The sequence below is a fragment of the Balaenoptera borealis genome (genome assembly GCF_965194805.1).
Source record: "Balaenoptera borealis genome assembly, chromosome: 17".
In the NCBI taxonomy this organism is placed as follows: domain Eukaryota; kingdom Metazoa; phylum Chordata; class Mammalia; order Artiodactyla; family Balaenopteridae; genus Balaenoptera; species Balaenoptera borealis.
The window spans coordinates 71,930,352-71,947,746 of NC_138876.1; the positions used below are offsets into that span (position 1 = coordinate 71,930,352).

At 41.5% G+C, this 17,395-nt stretch overlaps 1 protein-coding gene across 4 annotated transcripts in view; it reads right to left on the reverse strand.

Annotated features, from left to right (window-relative positions):
- Positions 1 to 6,437: 6,437 nt before the first annotated feature.
- Positions 6,438 to 17,395, reverse strand: part of MTFR1 (mitochondrial fission regulator 1) — a 66,226-nt gene continuing 55,268 nt past the window's right edge. For 3 of the 4 annotated variants that reach the window (XM_082364837.1, XM_082364834.1, XM_082364835.1), the window contains 4 exons: positions 16,536 to 16,771; positions 14,423 to 14,675; positions 8,887 to 9,055; positions 6,438 to 8,037 (listed from right to left, as the gene is read on the reverse strand). In XM_082364837.1, coding sequence (XP_082220963.1) covers positions 7,969 to 8,037; positions 8,887 to 9,055; positions 14,423 to 14,675; positions 16,536 to 16,771 — 727 coding nt within the window. In that variant the 3' untranslated portion in view covers positions 6,438 to 7,968. The remainder of the gene's footprint in view (positions 8,038 to 8,886; positions 9,056 to 14,422; positions 14,676 to 16,535; positions 16,772 to 17,395) is intronic. The other variant, XM_082364836.1, reaches the window with a different exon arrangement.

Below are 17,395 nucleotides of genomic sequence, written 5' to 3' on the forward strand. Positions count from 1 at the left end.
TTTTCATCTTTGATATTTACCTGTAAGTCAGTCCGTTGGAAATCATAACGCTGAATTACTAGGGAAGCAAAGAATTCGCTTCTCGGCTCCGGCATTCGCTCGCCGCACGTTTGTTCAGGCAGAGCTGGGCGCAGGCAGAGTCCTGCGGGCCCGTGTGCTGCCTGCACCTCACGGGTGAGCAAGCGGAGGCCGGGATGTAGTGGACAGAGTCCTAACAGCCGGGAGAAGTCGGCTCTGAGCCCAGCCTCTTGACTCCACAGCCCTTTGTTCCCACGGCGGGAACCTCAGGCCTTCGTGCAGGTACTAACATACTACTCGTATTTATTGGCCTTTTAAAAGTCAAGTAATGAGAAATGGCCACTTAATACTACTTTTGGTATCAGCGTAAGAAAGGTACCACTGGGCCTCTCCGGGGTCCTCCCAAGTCCATTTCATTAGAAGGGATACGTGTAAACTTTGAACTCAAACATAGTCGTTATTTGCATAGAAGAGTGATGTTGGATAGAAATACAGTGTGAGCCGAGTCAGTGATTGTCAATTTCCAAGGAGTCACATTTAAAAAAAGGAAAAAGAAACAGCTGGAATTAATTCTAATAATATTTATTCCAACATATCCAAAATATTTTATCATTTCAATATGTAGTCATTATAAAAAACTATTGAGATGTTTTACATTCCTTTTTCTGTTACAGTCTTTGAAATCTGGCGTGTATTTTATGCTTACAGCACGTCTCAGTTCGGAACAGCCATGCTTCAGGTGCCCGGTCTCCACATGTGGCTCGTGGCCACCACGCTGGACAGCTGGGTGCAGGAGTCTGATGGTGGTGGAGCCGAGGGCCACCTCGGGAAGGTCAGCTGGCCACTTATATGAGGAGTATCATCTTGGCAAAGCTGACGCATCCAGTGTCTGATAAGGAAACTCGCAAGCTCACACACCTAGTATGTCAGCACATGGAGAGTAGAACTGTATCTCATAGCAAACTCACATTAACCAATTTCACAGAAACGGATGGTTTTTTTTAAGTGTTAATAGTTTAATTTACAGTGAGAAATATAACTATCAATCATTCTCTCCCTTTAGGCAGACGTTCTCGGGAAGCCAAACGCCGATCAGCCGGTTGCTTGAGCGTGGATTCTGAGCAAGGGAAGCAAGTCGCCTCACGCGTCCTGCAGGGACGGACCTGCTGATACTCGTTTGTGGACCACGGTTCCCCTGAATGAGGTTACAGATTCTCTGTCAGGAGCTGCTTCTCCACGCCTGCTTGATTGGCACATCCAGCAGACACGTCAGACCTTCAGCCTTGCATCAGCTGAGCCTGCCTGGGCCCCATCTGCCAGCGTATGATTGCTTTCTTCTTCTCTGACCTGTTACATGTTTCTCACTGTTTGATATTCAGAGGATTATCTTCTTACTGCCAGTCTCAAGGGGGAGACACCTGAGTGTGGCTCCCATCTCCTGCCTACACATAAAATAAACCCACTGCAAAATATGTTTTGTTACATGTATGTGGTATTACCCGTCTGTAGCCCTGCTTCTTCAACAGGACCTATATTCTTTGAACATTGGTTTTCTAGAAAAATTTGAGGAAACAGTACAGTAATTTAGAAGGTCACATGTTAAATAAGTAATTAAATATTATGGAAGAGAATGCAAAATTCACATAAATTTTTAAGATAAAACAGGAGACTTCAAAGAATTGTTGAGCGTTGCAGCAGCCCTTTGGGGCTCTGGGCCAGCCCTTAGTCATGGGGGCAGCTCCTCTGCTCTAGGCTAAAGGTCCCCGGAGAGAGAACTGTGGTAAGCCTTAGCTTAGCAAAAACAATCTGGTTCCTGGTATGTGCACTCCGTAAGTGTGGTGGTTTATAATGATCCTCTTTACATAAAAGAAGTAAATATTTTATGTCCTTTGTCCAACCTGGGAAATATGTTTGTATCTTAGGTACAGGTTAGAGGTGCAAATAATTCTTTGAAGATTCCTATGACAGCCTCTCTTTCCAAAAATCTTTCTTGACTCTTAAAGCTTCCGATTTTCTTAACACTTTAAAATTTTCACATTGGAGGTTTACAGTGTTTTCATGTGTACTTTTTTAAATGTATAAATATTTTGTTTAAATCTCCTCCCAATCAGTATCTCCTGCTTGGGACAATGACCGACAGCTAATCTGCATTCAGTAATGTTTTTAAATAAATGTGACATTAATCACCATACTAGCAGCATATATTTGAAACACGTAGTTATCCAGATATGTGCAAGACTTCGCCTGAGCCATTCCTTGTTTGCTAAGGATTTGCAGACAACCTGTGTCCTCTGGAAGGCCCCCAGTTGTCCCTTGTCCCCAGGGGAAGTGACCGCTGCTTGGGGTGGACTGCCGGAGGCGCACAGCCGTCTCCTCCACCTTCGTGTCTCTTGTGCTTAGCCTAGGGCTAGCGTAAACTGTGCCGTCAGTAAATGCTGAACAGATTAACTTGGTATTGTGTTTCCTTTTTAGCTATCAGTCTATCATCATGAGCAACTATGTGGAAACTAGTCTGTCAATGCCGAAGTCACGTGGTCACAGTATCCGAGTTCCTGTTGTGTGCAGAACTGCACTGGATGTAATAAAGGTACTAAAACTAAATACCGAGACGGGGTCTCTGTTCTCAAAACGTTTGGGTGACAAAATGATGTGTGGAAAGCATCTGTTATGTAATATGGGAGGTTTCTATATTGCACAAAGTGAGTGTAAAGTGTTGGGGTATTGTTGAGAATGAATGATTTTGTTGGGTTCATGATGAAAATGACACCATTTCCAGTAATTATTGAATCTTATTAACATCCGTGACTGGTAAAATCATACAGCTTTCAAATTTGATTCTAAAATATAAGTCTTAGATGTTCACTGTGATACTTTTAGTAAAATACTAATAACTTTTATCAATCACAGTAACATTTTTTTTACTTTTACAGCTATGCTAAGTTGTCCTGAACCTATCCTGAAGTCTGGTAGAATGGCCAGGGAAAGAGAAACACCCCCATTTTTAATATTAGATTCTTTTTAGCTGTATTTTAAAACTGAAGCACAGTGACCTATTGGTTTACTGCAACTTTCCACTGGTCCCATCAATAGTCTTGTTAAGAAAGTTCATCTTATATTACATTTATGTTTAAGCTATGCATTGTTTGAGATTTTTGAGCGTAAATTTGAAGTGTTTCTTTACTGTTGAGCCGCGTCCTATAAAGAATCGGGAGGCTGCATGGTACCCCAAGGTGCTTTACCTTTTGCAGAAAGTATCTTAAAGGAATGTGTTTAAAGCTCCTAGTTGAACATGTACAGAAAACAGTTTCTGAATTTTCATCTAAGAATCCTCACAAGATAGGGGTTAACTTTTCCACTGTCGGGGACATAGTCTCCCTCAGATCACTGCAGGGTAACTGGAGCTTTATCTTGAGGATTCATGTTCATGATAATGAGACAAACCCTATGAAGGCTGCAGAAGCAGAACCTGGGGTCTAAGCTCTCTGAGATGTAACTTCTTGCTGCATCTGCTTCTTCCCACACTTCTGCTCCTCTTCCCGTCTCTTCTCTACCTTGGAGTGTCTGCTTGGAAAGGCAGTCAAGTTTTTAAAGTGTTGTCTTTATGGCTAGATAGACTGTGTTTATTAGGTCTTTTGTATGTATTAGCGAGTCACCTATCTTTTGAGTGGCTTCCTAACCTGTAAAATGTCTGCCTCGTAAAGGTAAAATAATGTACTGACAACAGTTCAGTCTGTGTCCTTGTTCATGTCCTCATCATCTGTTTTGTATAAACTGCTCGTGGGCACACCTGTACCTCATGGCATGCTTACTTGAGCTCCAGGTACCAACTGTGCCCCTCTCTCAAGGTTTCCTATTCAGATTCCCAAGGGAGGATCTGGACCAGCTTGTCAGGGCTGCGTCCTGAGTCACAGATTGTCTCTGCATTAGCTGATGCTCCCCTTTCAGAGGGCAGTCTGCGCCAGAGCTGCGTTAGAGAGATCATCCTGCAGAGGATCACGTGCTCTCCGCCGTCACTGCTCACACCTGCGTTACAGAACAATGTCCCACCACACCTGCTTCTCACCCTTTTTCATCCTCTGATAGCAAGCATGACTGGCCAATGAAGAGGGGGCGGCTCCTAGGCCATGTGAACAGAAAGCTGTTCACAGCTCTGGTAAAAATCCTGTTGTGAAGAGTGTCTTTCTCCCCAAATTCTGGCTTTTCCAGCTGGGAAGACAGCGGTTAGGAGGGACTGGACTGCCCTGTAACAGCCGTAGCAGTGTGGGATGGAATGGGAGGCACTGTTTGGATCGTCTTACTTAGCTTCCTGGTGATGTCTAAATTACACTCATGTTACTCTCTCAGCTTACAGAAGGAGCCCTCTGACCTTTACAAGAGGCTGGAGAATCTTCCAGGGGAGAGAAGTTTGAGAAGCTCCAGCTAGAGGAACATTAAGTTTTCCAGTCCCTACCAAGTGGACTAAGGACAACAGCTTTCAGGGAAACATCCAAGATTTCTGGATCCTTCCATGGGTATGCTATTTTTATTATCCTATCTGTTCTCAAGTGATCACACTAGTACGAATGAAGAACTAGCCTGCTTACAAGGTTTACAAGGAAAAACTAGTAAGAATTTTAAGAAAAAGGCTCAGTGGGGTAGCTCAGAAGAATGCTGACTCTAGGATGAGAAGGGGGAAGAGGACTCGGGAATGGCTAAAGGCTCATGGGAAAGACTGTGACAGTAACAGGCAGAACAGTGATACTGTTGTAAAACCAAGTGCCTCCTTCTGCCTGGCAATCCCAGAGCTGGTGCTACTGGGCTAACACCTGCAAGTTTAAACTTGTATCTGCCAGATCTAACCTACAGAGAGGAGTCACCAGAGGATGGTTTGTCTCTAGTTGTTACCTGTTTTCTTCCTTCACCACTGAGGCACAGACTCATAGGAATTCTTAATACAGCAAGAGGACAGCAGACTTCCCTGGCGGTCCAGTGGTTAAGACTCTGTGCTTCCAAAGCAAGGGTTGCGGTTTCGATCCCTGGTCGGGAAACTAAGATTCCCACATGCCATGCAGTGTGGTCAAAAAATTTAAAAAAAAGAAAAAATGACTGACAGGATTCTTCTGCAGAAAGACCTATGACTGGGAAGACAACCAGAACTGAAGACTAAGACCTACCGCTCCACCCAGGCCCGTGCGCAGAATGACACCTTTTCCAGGCGCCAGGAACGTTGGAGAAATCCGTCTACTGGGAACTACAGTGACCTTGTGTAAAATAATGTAATAACTTATTTAGCATGCTGCCATTCACAGAACGTGTTCAGAATCATTATTTAATCCTAATTTTTTGAACTGAGCATGACTCCCATTTTAAAAACAGGTGTGACTTGGCCAGGATCACATACATGGATCGTGTTTAACTCCGGTCCAGCAGCGCTCTGACTCACACTCACTATGTACACAGTTGACCCTTGAACAACACAGGTTTGAACTGCATGGCTCCACTTACACGTGGACTTGTTTCAATAAATAATATAGTACCTGTATTTTCACTTTACAGATCTTTAAATTACATACGGGGAGAAGTTTGTGTTTGACCAGAGATCACAGTACGTGGAGTCAAAGAAACTAAGGTTTGAGTCCTGATCCTATCCAAACTGTTTCAGCTTCCTACCCACCCTTGGGTGAGTCATTTACCAATTCATTTGTTGTTGAGGTAGAGAGAGCAATGCGTGGATTTTCGACTGGGGAGGAGAGGGAGTCAGTGCCCCTAACAAACACCCATGTTTTCTTTCTTTTTTTAAACTTTGATATAAACCAATTTTAAAGTCTTTTAATTGCATTTGTTACAATATTGCTTCTGTTTTATGTTTTGGTTTTTGGCCAGGAGGCATGGGGATCTTAGCTCCCTGGCCAGGGATGGAACCCACAGGCCCTGCATTGGAAGGTGAAGTCTTAACCACTGGACCGCCAGGGAAGTCCCGCCCCCCACGTTTTCAAGGGTCCGCTCTATAAGAGTGAGCCCCTAGACTAGTCAAAATCACAGGAGAGAAAACATTACACCAGTTATTTAACTTTTTGAGCCTCAGCTGTAAAATGTAGACTTTAACTATTTTTAAGATCTTTCACTTCAGGTAATGTGTTGAGTGGGAGAACCGGAAACTGAATGAGATGGGTGTAGGGGAAGATGAGAAAAGAGCTTTCACCAGTCCCAGAGGTGGATTATAGGCTTGAGAATCCTGAGGAAACTCATCCCCAGTGACTGCCTTTCTCTTTTTAATGATGAAGTAATTAAGTCCCTTGAAGAGAAAGATGAATGAGAGGTGATACATTTTAGGCAATATATTTACACTTGAAAAATGCAGAAAGCAAATAATTCTAAAGAAGCTGCATGTATAATATAAAAGAATCTTGCCTATTGTGGGGAAAAAAAAAAGGAAAGCATTTGTATAGCCATTATGGCCCAAGGAAAGTAAAAGTTTATTTCAAAACAGTAACTTCCTTGTAATTGGAGCACTGCCCAAAATTCAATACTGATACAAATATACATACTTTGACCTCCTAAGAAATTTATATCAGGCGAATTTTCTGAATTCCTTTTAAAGGCAGAAGTTTTAAACCATAGAAAACAATCAGAAACAATATAACAACATGTGTAAAATAAGCCACAGTTCAAAGTTAAGCTGAATAACCAAACCATGAAAATTACCTCCAACTAATATTTGCTATTACTTAGAACACTGCACATATTTTCAATAACTTAAAAGTGTCTTCACATCTCCTAATCCCCCCCAGGAAGTACAACTTTCTTTTCACTAGATTTAAATAATACTTCCAAATATTTACTCATAGTAGGAGGTTCTGACATTAACTAACTATGTGTGTTTAACAGAAATATAGAAAATCATGAAGATACATGCAGCATTTAAAAATGATCACTTGTAGCAATTCCTTAGAAGTCGTAGAGGAGAAAGGCAGTTGTCTACTTCCTAATAGCACCTAAGGTTTATGCTACATAATGTAATTCAGCAAAACAGCATTCTGACCAATGATAAGCAACTTGCAGAAAATTCTTTCGCCTATTCAATGTTTCATTATAAAGCTACTATTTCGACCAATATTAAAAATTTTTTAACTCCATTATGCTGACATTTCCAGAAGTATTAGCATTAGCATCAAGTTATCTTCATGTCATTTATTAAACTGAAAGAAAAAGATGGTACATTCTAGTTTTTACTTTAAAAGAGATTTAATTCAATCATTTGATTCCTCACTATTTGAAAACATTTTCTTCCTCAGCACTGGACAGCACTACAGTGAAAACAGTTTCCATGATCCTTGACTTCCCTCTTTAAAGGAAAGCATTATGGAATTTCAGCAGCAAACATGAGCAGGTTCCTACTCAAACCCCGTCCCCAATCCAAGAAAACGTGAAGAGAGAATCTAAAAAGTTGTGTTCAAGGTAAGAAGAAATTCCAATCTCAAAAACACTTCACTCCAACAACCTGGTTATCCCAGCTGCTCCATCACTGAATAGAAATGATCACTGAAAACAAATGACACTATCAGCACCCTCGTCACCTCCTTGCTAAATCTTATGTCCTGTTTTATATCCAAGTACATGCACATAAAACATTTGTACAGATAAATTAGTGTTAAGAATTAAAAACTCACATCTACAAAGGTCCTTTCTTTGTTCTGAAATCTATATAATTGTTTTCCAGACTGGAAATCTAAACATCTTGGCTACACATTAAAAACATGTCAGAATATAAATATGTTATGGAAAACTTCAGAACGGACCTTCTCTTAAAAGCAAACAAACTTAAGAGTGCTTTTGTTATAGCTTAATCCTCTGAGACTTAAAAGGAGACACTAAATTCAGGTGTTTACCAAACAGTGTTGATCTCTACTAGCCGAACAGCCCTAATCCACCAACAGCTGAACTAGTAGGATAGTCTCCCTCAGCTCACTATTAGGAAGTTGAAACATTTTCGATTAAAGCCTTCATTTTTCCTGTAGACTTCAACATGTGTGGCCCAAACTAGAAAAGAAACAAAAAAGACACTGGTTCATGTAACAGTAATGATATGCCCCCCTCCCAATCATGGGTCAAAGGTATGTTCTTCATGAAAAACCAAACAGCTAGGTAATATTAAAACCTTTATGAATTGACAGGTTGTTATAAACATGACATAGCAAAAGAGTGAAAGACAAAGAGACAACAAAATTAACAATATTATACCCTAGAAAACTATAATTACCTTAGCAAGAGCCTAGCTTAGTCCAATTTTACTTCTCCAAATAAAAGAAGGAAGGTACAGAGTTTCCTTTTCAATGTCTGAAGAGTTTCAAACATGCTAGAATTTCTAAGATATCTACATCTCTGGAATAGATAAACACATATCCCCCATGACAGTACCCTGAATAAAGGTAATGTATAAATTAATATATTTGAGAGCTTCCATGAAATCTGCTCAGTCTCCACCTCTGGCATGCCCACAGCCTGCAAGGCCCTGGTCAAATGTCTCTCCCTCTTCAGGAGACTTCCTCACAGGTGCCCTAAGAGAAAATGATCTTTCCTTTCTATATCACAGCATTTTTATTGTCCTCAGATATAAATTTTATTGTAATGAATTTCACTTCATTATACTTAAATAAAACAGCATGGAAAATTTAACACAGGAGACACTAAGCAATGAAACCAGGGGTTAACTTTTGCTTCCTTCTCTGTGTTCTTCTATAATAGGTAATCTAGCTGTAGGCAGGGACTAAATCCTGTAGCACACATCCTTTTGAATCTTGCAGGCGAACACAGCTGAATGGCTTGCAGTGTGCCGCAGTGCAGTGAACTACCAGGCTGTCCTAGGAGAGAAGTCTGCCCAGTACTCACCAACACTCTTTCCGAGGTGGCCTCTGATTCAGACTTTGGAATTCCTTTTTCAACTTCACCTTGGCTATCACATCGATACCGATAAGCAAACTTCTTTTTCAGAGCCTCTGCTATGAGGGCAGCAGGGTCAGAAACGTCCACCGGTTTGGGCTTTGTATCTTCTTCTGACCTGAGAGAAATGAACATAAACCAAGGGGGCGCTGATCCCTCCGGGAAGCACACGGGGAGCCTGACAGCACTTCCCTGGTGTCAGATACACTTGACAAAGACACTGACACATACTGATGCAGCGAAGTGAAAACCCTAGATTTAAGGCTCAATGAAAGAGCACAAAGGTGCCCCAATGAACAGTCACTCAGGTCCTCTCAGGAGCAGAGATTATGTGCTCCTTCAGGGCAATCAGGGTTCCATTCTTCTCCGAAAGCCTGGTGACTACCATAGCAGGGACGTGACACAGCTTCACTGGATGAATGACTGCACAGTAACGAAAAGGCTTCAAATGCAATTGGGAGTGAAACTGGAAAGTTACCTCTGCAAGTGATTATTCTGCTAATCTCTTAGGCTCCTGTACACCATTAACTATCTTTTTTAAATTAAAAACTTAGAGCTACTCATGTAGTCATGTTATAAAACAAAGTTCTCAAGAACCCTAGTACTTGGGAGATTGGTTCAAGATGGCAGAGTAGAAGGACGTGCTCTCCCTCCTACGAGAGCACCGGAATCACAACTAACTGCTGAACAGTCATCGGCAGGAAGACACTGGAACTCACCAAAAAAGATACCCCACATCCAAAGACAAAGGAGAAGCCACAATGAGATGGTAGGAGGGGCGTGATCACAATAAACTCAAATCCCATAACTGCTGGGTGGGTGACTCACACACTGGAGAACACTTATACCACATAAGTCCACCCACTGGAGTGAAGGTTCTGATACCCATGTCAGGCTTCCCGACCTGGGGGTCCAGCAATGGGAGGAGGAATTCCTAGAGAATCAGACTTTGAAGGATAGCAGGATTTGATTGAAGGACTTCGACAGGACTGGGGGAAACAGACTCCACTCTTGGAGGGCACACACAAAGCAGTGTGCGCATCGGGACCCATGGGAAGAAGCAGTGACCCCATAGGAGACTGAACCAGACCTACCTGCTAGTGTTGGAGGGTCTCCTGCAAAGGCGGGGGGTGGCTGTGTCTCACCATGAGGACAAGGACCCTAGCAGCAGAAGTTCTGGGAAGTGCTCCTCGGCGTGAGCCCTCCCAGAATCCGCCATTAGCCCCACCAAAGAGCTGGGTAGGCTGCAGTGCTGGGTTGCCTCAGGCCAAACAACCAACAGGGAGGGAACCCAGCCCCACCCATCAGCAGACAAGCGGATTAAAGGTTTACGGAGCTCTGCCCACCAGAGCAACAGCCAGCTCTACCTGCCACCAGTCCCTCCCATCAGGAAATTTGCACAAGCCTCTTAGATAGCCTCATCCACCAGAGGGCAGACAGCAGAAGCAAGCAGAACTATAATTCTACAGCCTGTGGAACAAAAACTACATTCACAGAAAGACAGACAACATGAAAAGGCAGAGAGCTATGTACCAGATGAAGGAACAAGATAAAACCCCAGAAAACAACTAAATGGAGATAGGCAACCTTCCATAAAAAGATTTCAGAATAATAATAGTGAAGATGATCCAGGACCTTGGAAAAAGAATGGAGGCAAAGATGCAAGAAGATGCAAGAAATGTTTAACAAAGACCTAGAAAAATTAAAGAACAAACAAATAACTGAAATGAAAAATAACACTAGAAGGAATCAATAGCAGAATAACTGAGGCAGAAGAACAGATAAGTGACCTGGAAGACAGATGGTGGAATTCACTGCTGCGGAACAGGATAAAGAAAAAAGAATGAGCTCGCCAACTCGGGGCCCCAGCCGCGGACGGCGGGCAGACAGCACGCTGAGCCTCCTCGTTTGGATCCTCACTCTCTCCGATACTTTCTCCCAAGGGATGGAACCTGCGCCCCTTGCAGTGGAAGCACGGAGTCCTAACCACTGGACCACCAGAGAATTCCAAGGAGAAACTGCACTTAGCCCTCAGAGACCTCACAAACTGAAAACTGAACATGAATAGGACTCCAGAGAGTCTGGGGAGAAGGGAAAAATCCTGTGTCATGTGGAGGAAACAGTGGACTGGCCCAGTAGATTTAAACACTCCAAGGGACTTTGTTTCGTTCATCACCTTAACTTCGGAATCTAGAATAGTGGGGCATAGTAGGTCCTCAGTAAATATTGGCTGGCTCCAGAGGGCTGAGCTGAGATGAATGGAAGTGGACATTACACAGAGAAAGAGCTTCATAGACTATTAAAAAAAAAAAATGCTTCTTAATAGCCAGAGCTGTCCAGCAAACAAAAGGGCTGCTTCAGGAGGCAGTGAACCCTGCAGCCCAGGAGGGTTCAAAAGGAGCCAGGATGATCACATGCTGGGGACACCGGACTGCAGAATTCTGACTGGGAGGCGAGGTTGGGCAAGGTGACCTCCATTGTCCCTTCCTACACTTAGGCTCTTCCATTCTGTCACCACCTCTTCCCAGGCCCGGCCTGCCCACTGTCGCATCATAAATGTTCGGACTTTGCTGACAATGCCTGTGTCTTGCTTGCAACAGAATTGCCCATGAAGAGGAGCCCTGACAGCTCCGCATTACAAGGGACAATCACTTGGAAACAGACTTCCCTTCCCTGACCCTGCAGCTCTGTCCCTGTTTTATTCTTCTGCATCAAATTGCCAAGAGTAAAATTGCTGGACACACGGCTAAAAAAAAAAAAAGAAAAAGAATGAAAAGAAATGAAGACAGCCTAAGAGACCTCTGGGACAACATTAAACGTAACAACATTCGCATTATAGGGGCCCCAGAAGGAGAAGGGAGAGAGAAAAGACCCGAGAAAATATTTGAAGAAATTATAGTCGAAAACTTCCCTAACATGGGAAAGGAAACAGCCACCCAAGTCCAGGAAGCGCAGAGTCCCATACAGGATAAACCCAAGGAGAAACATGCTGAGACACATAGTAATCAAATTGGCAAAAATTAAAGGCAAAGAAAAATTATTGAAAGCAGCAAGGGAAAAACAACAAATAACCTTATGGGAGTTCCCTTGTATGTTAACAGCTGATTTCTCAGCAGAAACTCTACAAGCCAGAAGGGAGTGGCATGACATATTTAAAGTGATGAAAGGGAAGAACCTACAACCAAGATTACTCTACCCAGCAAGGATCCATTCAGATTCGAGGGAGAAATCAAAAGCTTTACAGACAAGCAAAAGCTAAGAGAATTCAGCACCACCAAACCAGCTCTACAACAAATGCTAAAGGAACTTCTCTAAGTGGGAAACACAAGAGAAGAAAAGGACCTACAAAAACAAACCGAAAACAATTAAGAAAATGGTAATAGGAACAGACATATCGATAATTACCTTAAACGTGAATGGATTAAATGCGCAACCAAAAGACACAGGCTCACTGAATGGATACAAAAACAAGACCCATATATATGCTGTCTACAAGAGACCCACTTCAGACCTAGGGAGATACAGACATAGAGGGGATAGAAAAAGATATTCCATGCAAATGGAAATCAAAAGAAAGCTGCAGTAGCAAAACTCATATCAGATAAAATAGACTTTTAAAATAAAGAATGTTACAAGAGATAAAGAAGGACACTACATAATGATCACAGGATCAATCCAAGAAGAAGATGTAACAATTATAAATATATATGCACCCAACATAGGAGCACCTCAATACATAAGGCAACTGCTAACAGCTATAAAAGAGGAAATCGACAGTAACACAATAATAGTAGGGGACTTTAACACCTCACTTACACCAATGGACAGATCATCTAAACAGAAAATTAATAAGGAAACACAAGCTTTAAATGACACAATAGACCAGATAGATTTAATTGATATTTATAGGACATTCCTTCCAAAAACAGCAGATTACACTTTCTTCTCAAGTGCGCACGGAACATTCTCCAGGATAGATCACATCTTGGGTCACAAATCAAGCCTCAGTAAATTTAAGAAAACTGAAATCATATCAAACATTTTTTCTGAGCATAATGCTCTGAGATTAGAAATCAATTACAGGGAAAAAAAACGTAAAAAACACAAACACATGAAGGCTACACAATACGCTACTAAATAACCAAGAGATCACTGAAGAAATCAAAGAGGAAATCAAAAAATACTAGAGACAAATGACAACAAAAACACGACGATCCAAAACCTATGGGATGCTGCAAAAGCAGTTCTAAGAGGGAAGTTTATAGCAATACAATCCTACTTCAAGAAACAACAAACATACCAAATAAACAATCTAGGAAGAACACTCTTTTACATAAATCACAGCAAGACCTTCTTTGATCTGCCTCCTAGAGTAACGGAAATAAAAACAAAAATGAACAAATGGGACCTAAGGAAACTTAAAAGCTTTATGCAAAGCAAAGGAAACTACAAACAAGACGAAAAGTAAACCTCAGAATGGGAGAAAATATTTGCAAATGAATCAGTGGACAAAGGATTAATCTCCAAAATATATAAACAGCTCATACAGCTCAATATTAAAAAAACAACCCAATCCAAAAATGGGCAAAAGACCTAAATAGACATTTCTCCAAAGAAGACATACAGGTGGCCAAGAAGCACGTGAAAAGCTGCTTAACATCACTAATTATTAGAGAAATGCAAATCAAAACTACACTGAGGTATCACCTCACACCAGTTAGAATGGGCATCATCAGAAAATCTACAAACAACAAATGCTGGAGAGGGTGTGGAGAAAAGGGAACCCTCTTGCACTGTTGGTGAGAATGCAAATTGATACTGCCACTATGGAGAACAGTATGGAGGTTCCTTAAAAAACTAAAAATAGAACTACCATATGACCCAGCAATCCCACTACTGGGCATATACCCAGAGAAAACCATAATTCAAAAACAGTCATGTACCACAATGTTCACTGCCGCACTATTTACAACAGCCAGGACATGGAAGCAACCTAAGTGCCCACTGACAGACGAATGGATAAAGAAGATGTGGTACATATATACAATGGAATATTACCCAGCCATAAAAAGGAACGAAATTGAGTCATTTGTAGAGACGTGGATGAATCTAGAGACTGTCATACAGAGTGAAGTAAGTCAGAAAGAGAAAAACAAGTATCGTATATTAACGCATATATGTGGAACCTAGAAAAATGGTACAGATGAACCAGTTTGCAGGGCAGAAATTGAGACACAAATGTAGAGAACAAACGTATGGACACTAAGGGGGGAAACTGGCGGGGGGTGGTGGTGGTGGTGTGATGAATTGGGAGATTGGGATTGACATGTATTCACTGATGTGTATAAAATGGATGACTAATAAGAACCTGCTGTATAAAAAAATTTAATAAAATTCAAAAATTCAAAAAAGAAAAGAAACCTAGTACTTGGTTTTAGGCATAAAAAATCAAGGGAAGTGAGAAAGAAGGCAAATGTATCCTCACCTTTTTACTGACCGAAGTTTCACGCTGTTCATGTCTTTAAGGATCTCCAGCATATTTGGTATATCAGATTTCTTTGGACTGCTCTTGACTGAAGTCTTTCCAGAACAGGCGTTTTTCTCTCTTCGATCTCTAATCAGATCAATAGCAGATGTGCTTTGGTGGAGCCCTGACGGAGGGAGGGGAGGTGGCGGAGGGGGAGGTGACGGGACAGAGGGTGGCCCTGTGGCAATGGATGCCGTAGATTCTAAGTCACCTACAGAAACAAGGGAAAGTCAGTTTGATCCTGCTGGTAATAGGCAAATAAACTATTTTAAAAGCAACATTATGTTAAGGACTTTATATCTGAAAACAGTATCCTTAAAAAGAATCGAAGTTACGTAAGTAGACAGGAAGTTTCAGTTACTTGGTTGGAATCTAAATGCCTGCATCTCAGTCACTATCATTTAATCCCAAACTCTCCAGATGGAAACATTCCATTTAACTTAACAGGGCGCTTTTGTGATCTCTAGTGTTCAGGTCTGACTGCTGCCAAGTGTGTAGCTACTTTTAGATGAAACAGAGCATCTGTACTGCACACTTAACTATCTTCAGTATATACAGTTTGACAATTTAGTACTAGAGTAACTATTTGAAAAAACCATTTGATACATTTGTGATTCATTTTAAGTATATTTACATAGAAGATTTAATTGAGCATTAACTACAATGTGCATTGACCAAAGTGTGTTTAAAGTTTTAGATTTACTGTTGAACAAATTTCTGGGAGAAAAAAAAAAGTTATATAGTTAATTTCCAAAACAAGAAGTAACCAAGAGTTAAAGTGGTTCTAAAATAAGGACCTAAAAATTCATCTTTCTGCATATTTGGAGATTAGAGAGTTGTTTTGGGGGTGAACTATATTGATTAGGGGGAACTCGATGCAAATGAGTTTTACTCAAGGGATTTGGATTGTAAATAGAAGTCTAACATAAATCCCCAAATTATCTCACAATTTACAGCAGTTTTCTAGTCTGCCAGAAGAGGGAGGTAAAGCAAAAGAGACATGTAATTCATAGGTTAAACAGGAAAGGGTAGGACTTTGGTTTTTCATAAGTTACGTGCAAATTTCACGTAAGTAACACCAGGTGCAGGGAGTGCACTCACCCTCTGCCCATCTTGGCCTGACCCAGGTTGGATGAGGTTTCCATGTGGGGTTACATTAAACTCTAGGACCACAAGCAACGTGGCTCAGAGGCAGAATAACTGTCCTATCCTTTAACCTTTAGAGTTGGCTTATGCTGAGTCTCGCCAGGACTCAGGAACAACACTCGGAAAAACAACCACTACCTACCAGCAGGTTAATGGGCTAGGATTTCAAGGCTATAGTTTCTTCTCCAAAGTGACAGTGCCACACAAATAAAAGCAACAGTAGTAGTCCAGGAGTCCAAGGACCTGAATTCAGTTTCCACTCCAGGCAAGAGGGAGAAAAATGACTACTGAATAGCTACTGTGTGGCTAAAGGTATCCTATATAATCTCCAGGTTTACTCCCTACCATAGGTAACTAACTATCCCCATTTTAGAGCAGGAAAAGGGAGGTAGAAAGGCCAAGTACTTGCCTTAGAGCAGGAAAGGGAGGTAGAAAGGCCAAGTAAAGGACGTGTAGGTCGGTAAACAGCATTCAACCCTGTCAGGGTTGTTTTTTGGATTACCTCCTGTCTGATGTCTGATGTGAATGCCATTATCACAGACAACTAAGTTTACCACAGCATTCACATGAGTAGCAATTCAACTGTATCAATGTATGTATATGTTGTGTTTTCAAAATACACTCATCATCCTCTCTGACAGCATTAAGATTGTTCAAAACAAACAAAAACTACTTAACCTTGACTGGGTCCTATACTGGACAATGCAGAGGACTGACCCCTGATTTTCCAACAAGCCCAATGGCTGTTACTTTTTTTTTTTTTAACTTGTAATATAGTTGATTTACAATGTTGTGTTAGTTTCAGGTGTATAGCAAAGTGATTCAGTTACACTTCTATATACACATTTTTTTTTTTTCTTTTCAAATTAGTGGCATTCTCCTAATTTCCAGTTTCCTGGTTAAAACAAATGTAGGAATTCCAGACCTGCACTGAGGTTTTGCTGTTCTTGGAGGGTCACAATTTTGGCAATCTGAGCTCTGAGGGCAGCAAGCTCACTTTCGAGGGCACAGATCTTCTGCAGTGCTTCCTCGTTGGCCAGTGTCCTGGTCTGCAGTGGAGGCTCTTCCAGAGACAGGTTTGGTAAGGAAAACTGCCTGCCTGGGGGCTTCTCAAAGAAAGGAAGATCATCCTGAAGGGGTTGCCTCAACCGGATCTCTGTCCTGCAAGGAAGACAGAAGGTTGGCTGTCACAGGCTTTGTTAGGGAATATAAAAAATCATCATTTCAAAGTTAATCAGAACACAGCAGAACATAACATCTGAGAACCACTTTTCAGGCTGACCTGACATAAAACCCCTGCTGTAAGCGTCACAACAACAAAGCACTTGTCAACCTGATGTAGCGACACGCCACGCCGGGTTTCTTGCTGGCATCGTTCTTCCTAATCTTTCTCTCTACATTATATGCGCAAGCCAGCACTATCCGGAGGAATCAGATTCCAACAATGTTTTTGCTAATTTACGTTTTGTTTGGTGGTTTGAACTAAGGTGATGCAACTTTTAATGCTGTTAAAAATGGTAAGCTAATTATTGGTTATATTTGACAATCAAATCAAATCAGTAATCCATTAGCCCTTCCCCCAGGGTCTTGGTTTCTGCATTTCGATGTCCATGTTTTCCACTTGTGATTGAATATACCAAACTGCAAGACACACTGTAACAATATGGGCCAAATTACAGCATAAGAAACTGAAAAGGGGGGGAAAAAGTAATTATAATTGAACCCATGCAGTAATTATACAGATGGTCTCATTTTCACTTGAGCGTAAAGAAAGGTTTTCTAATA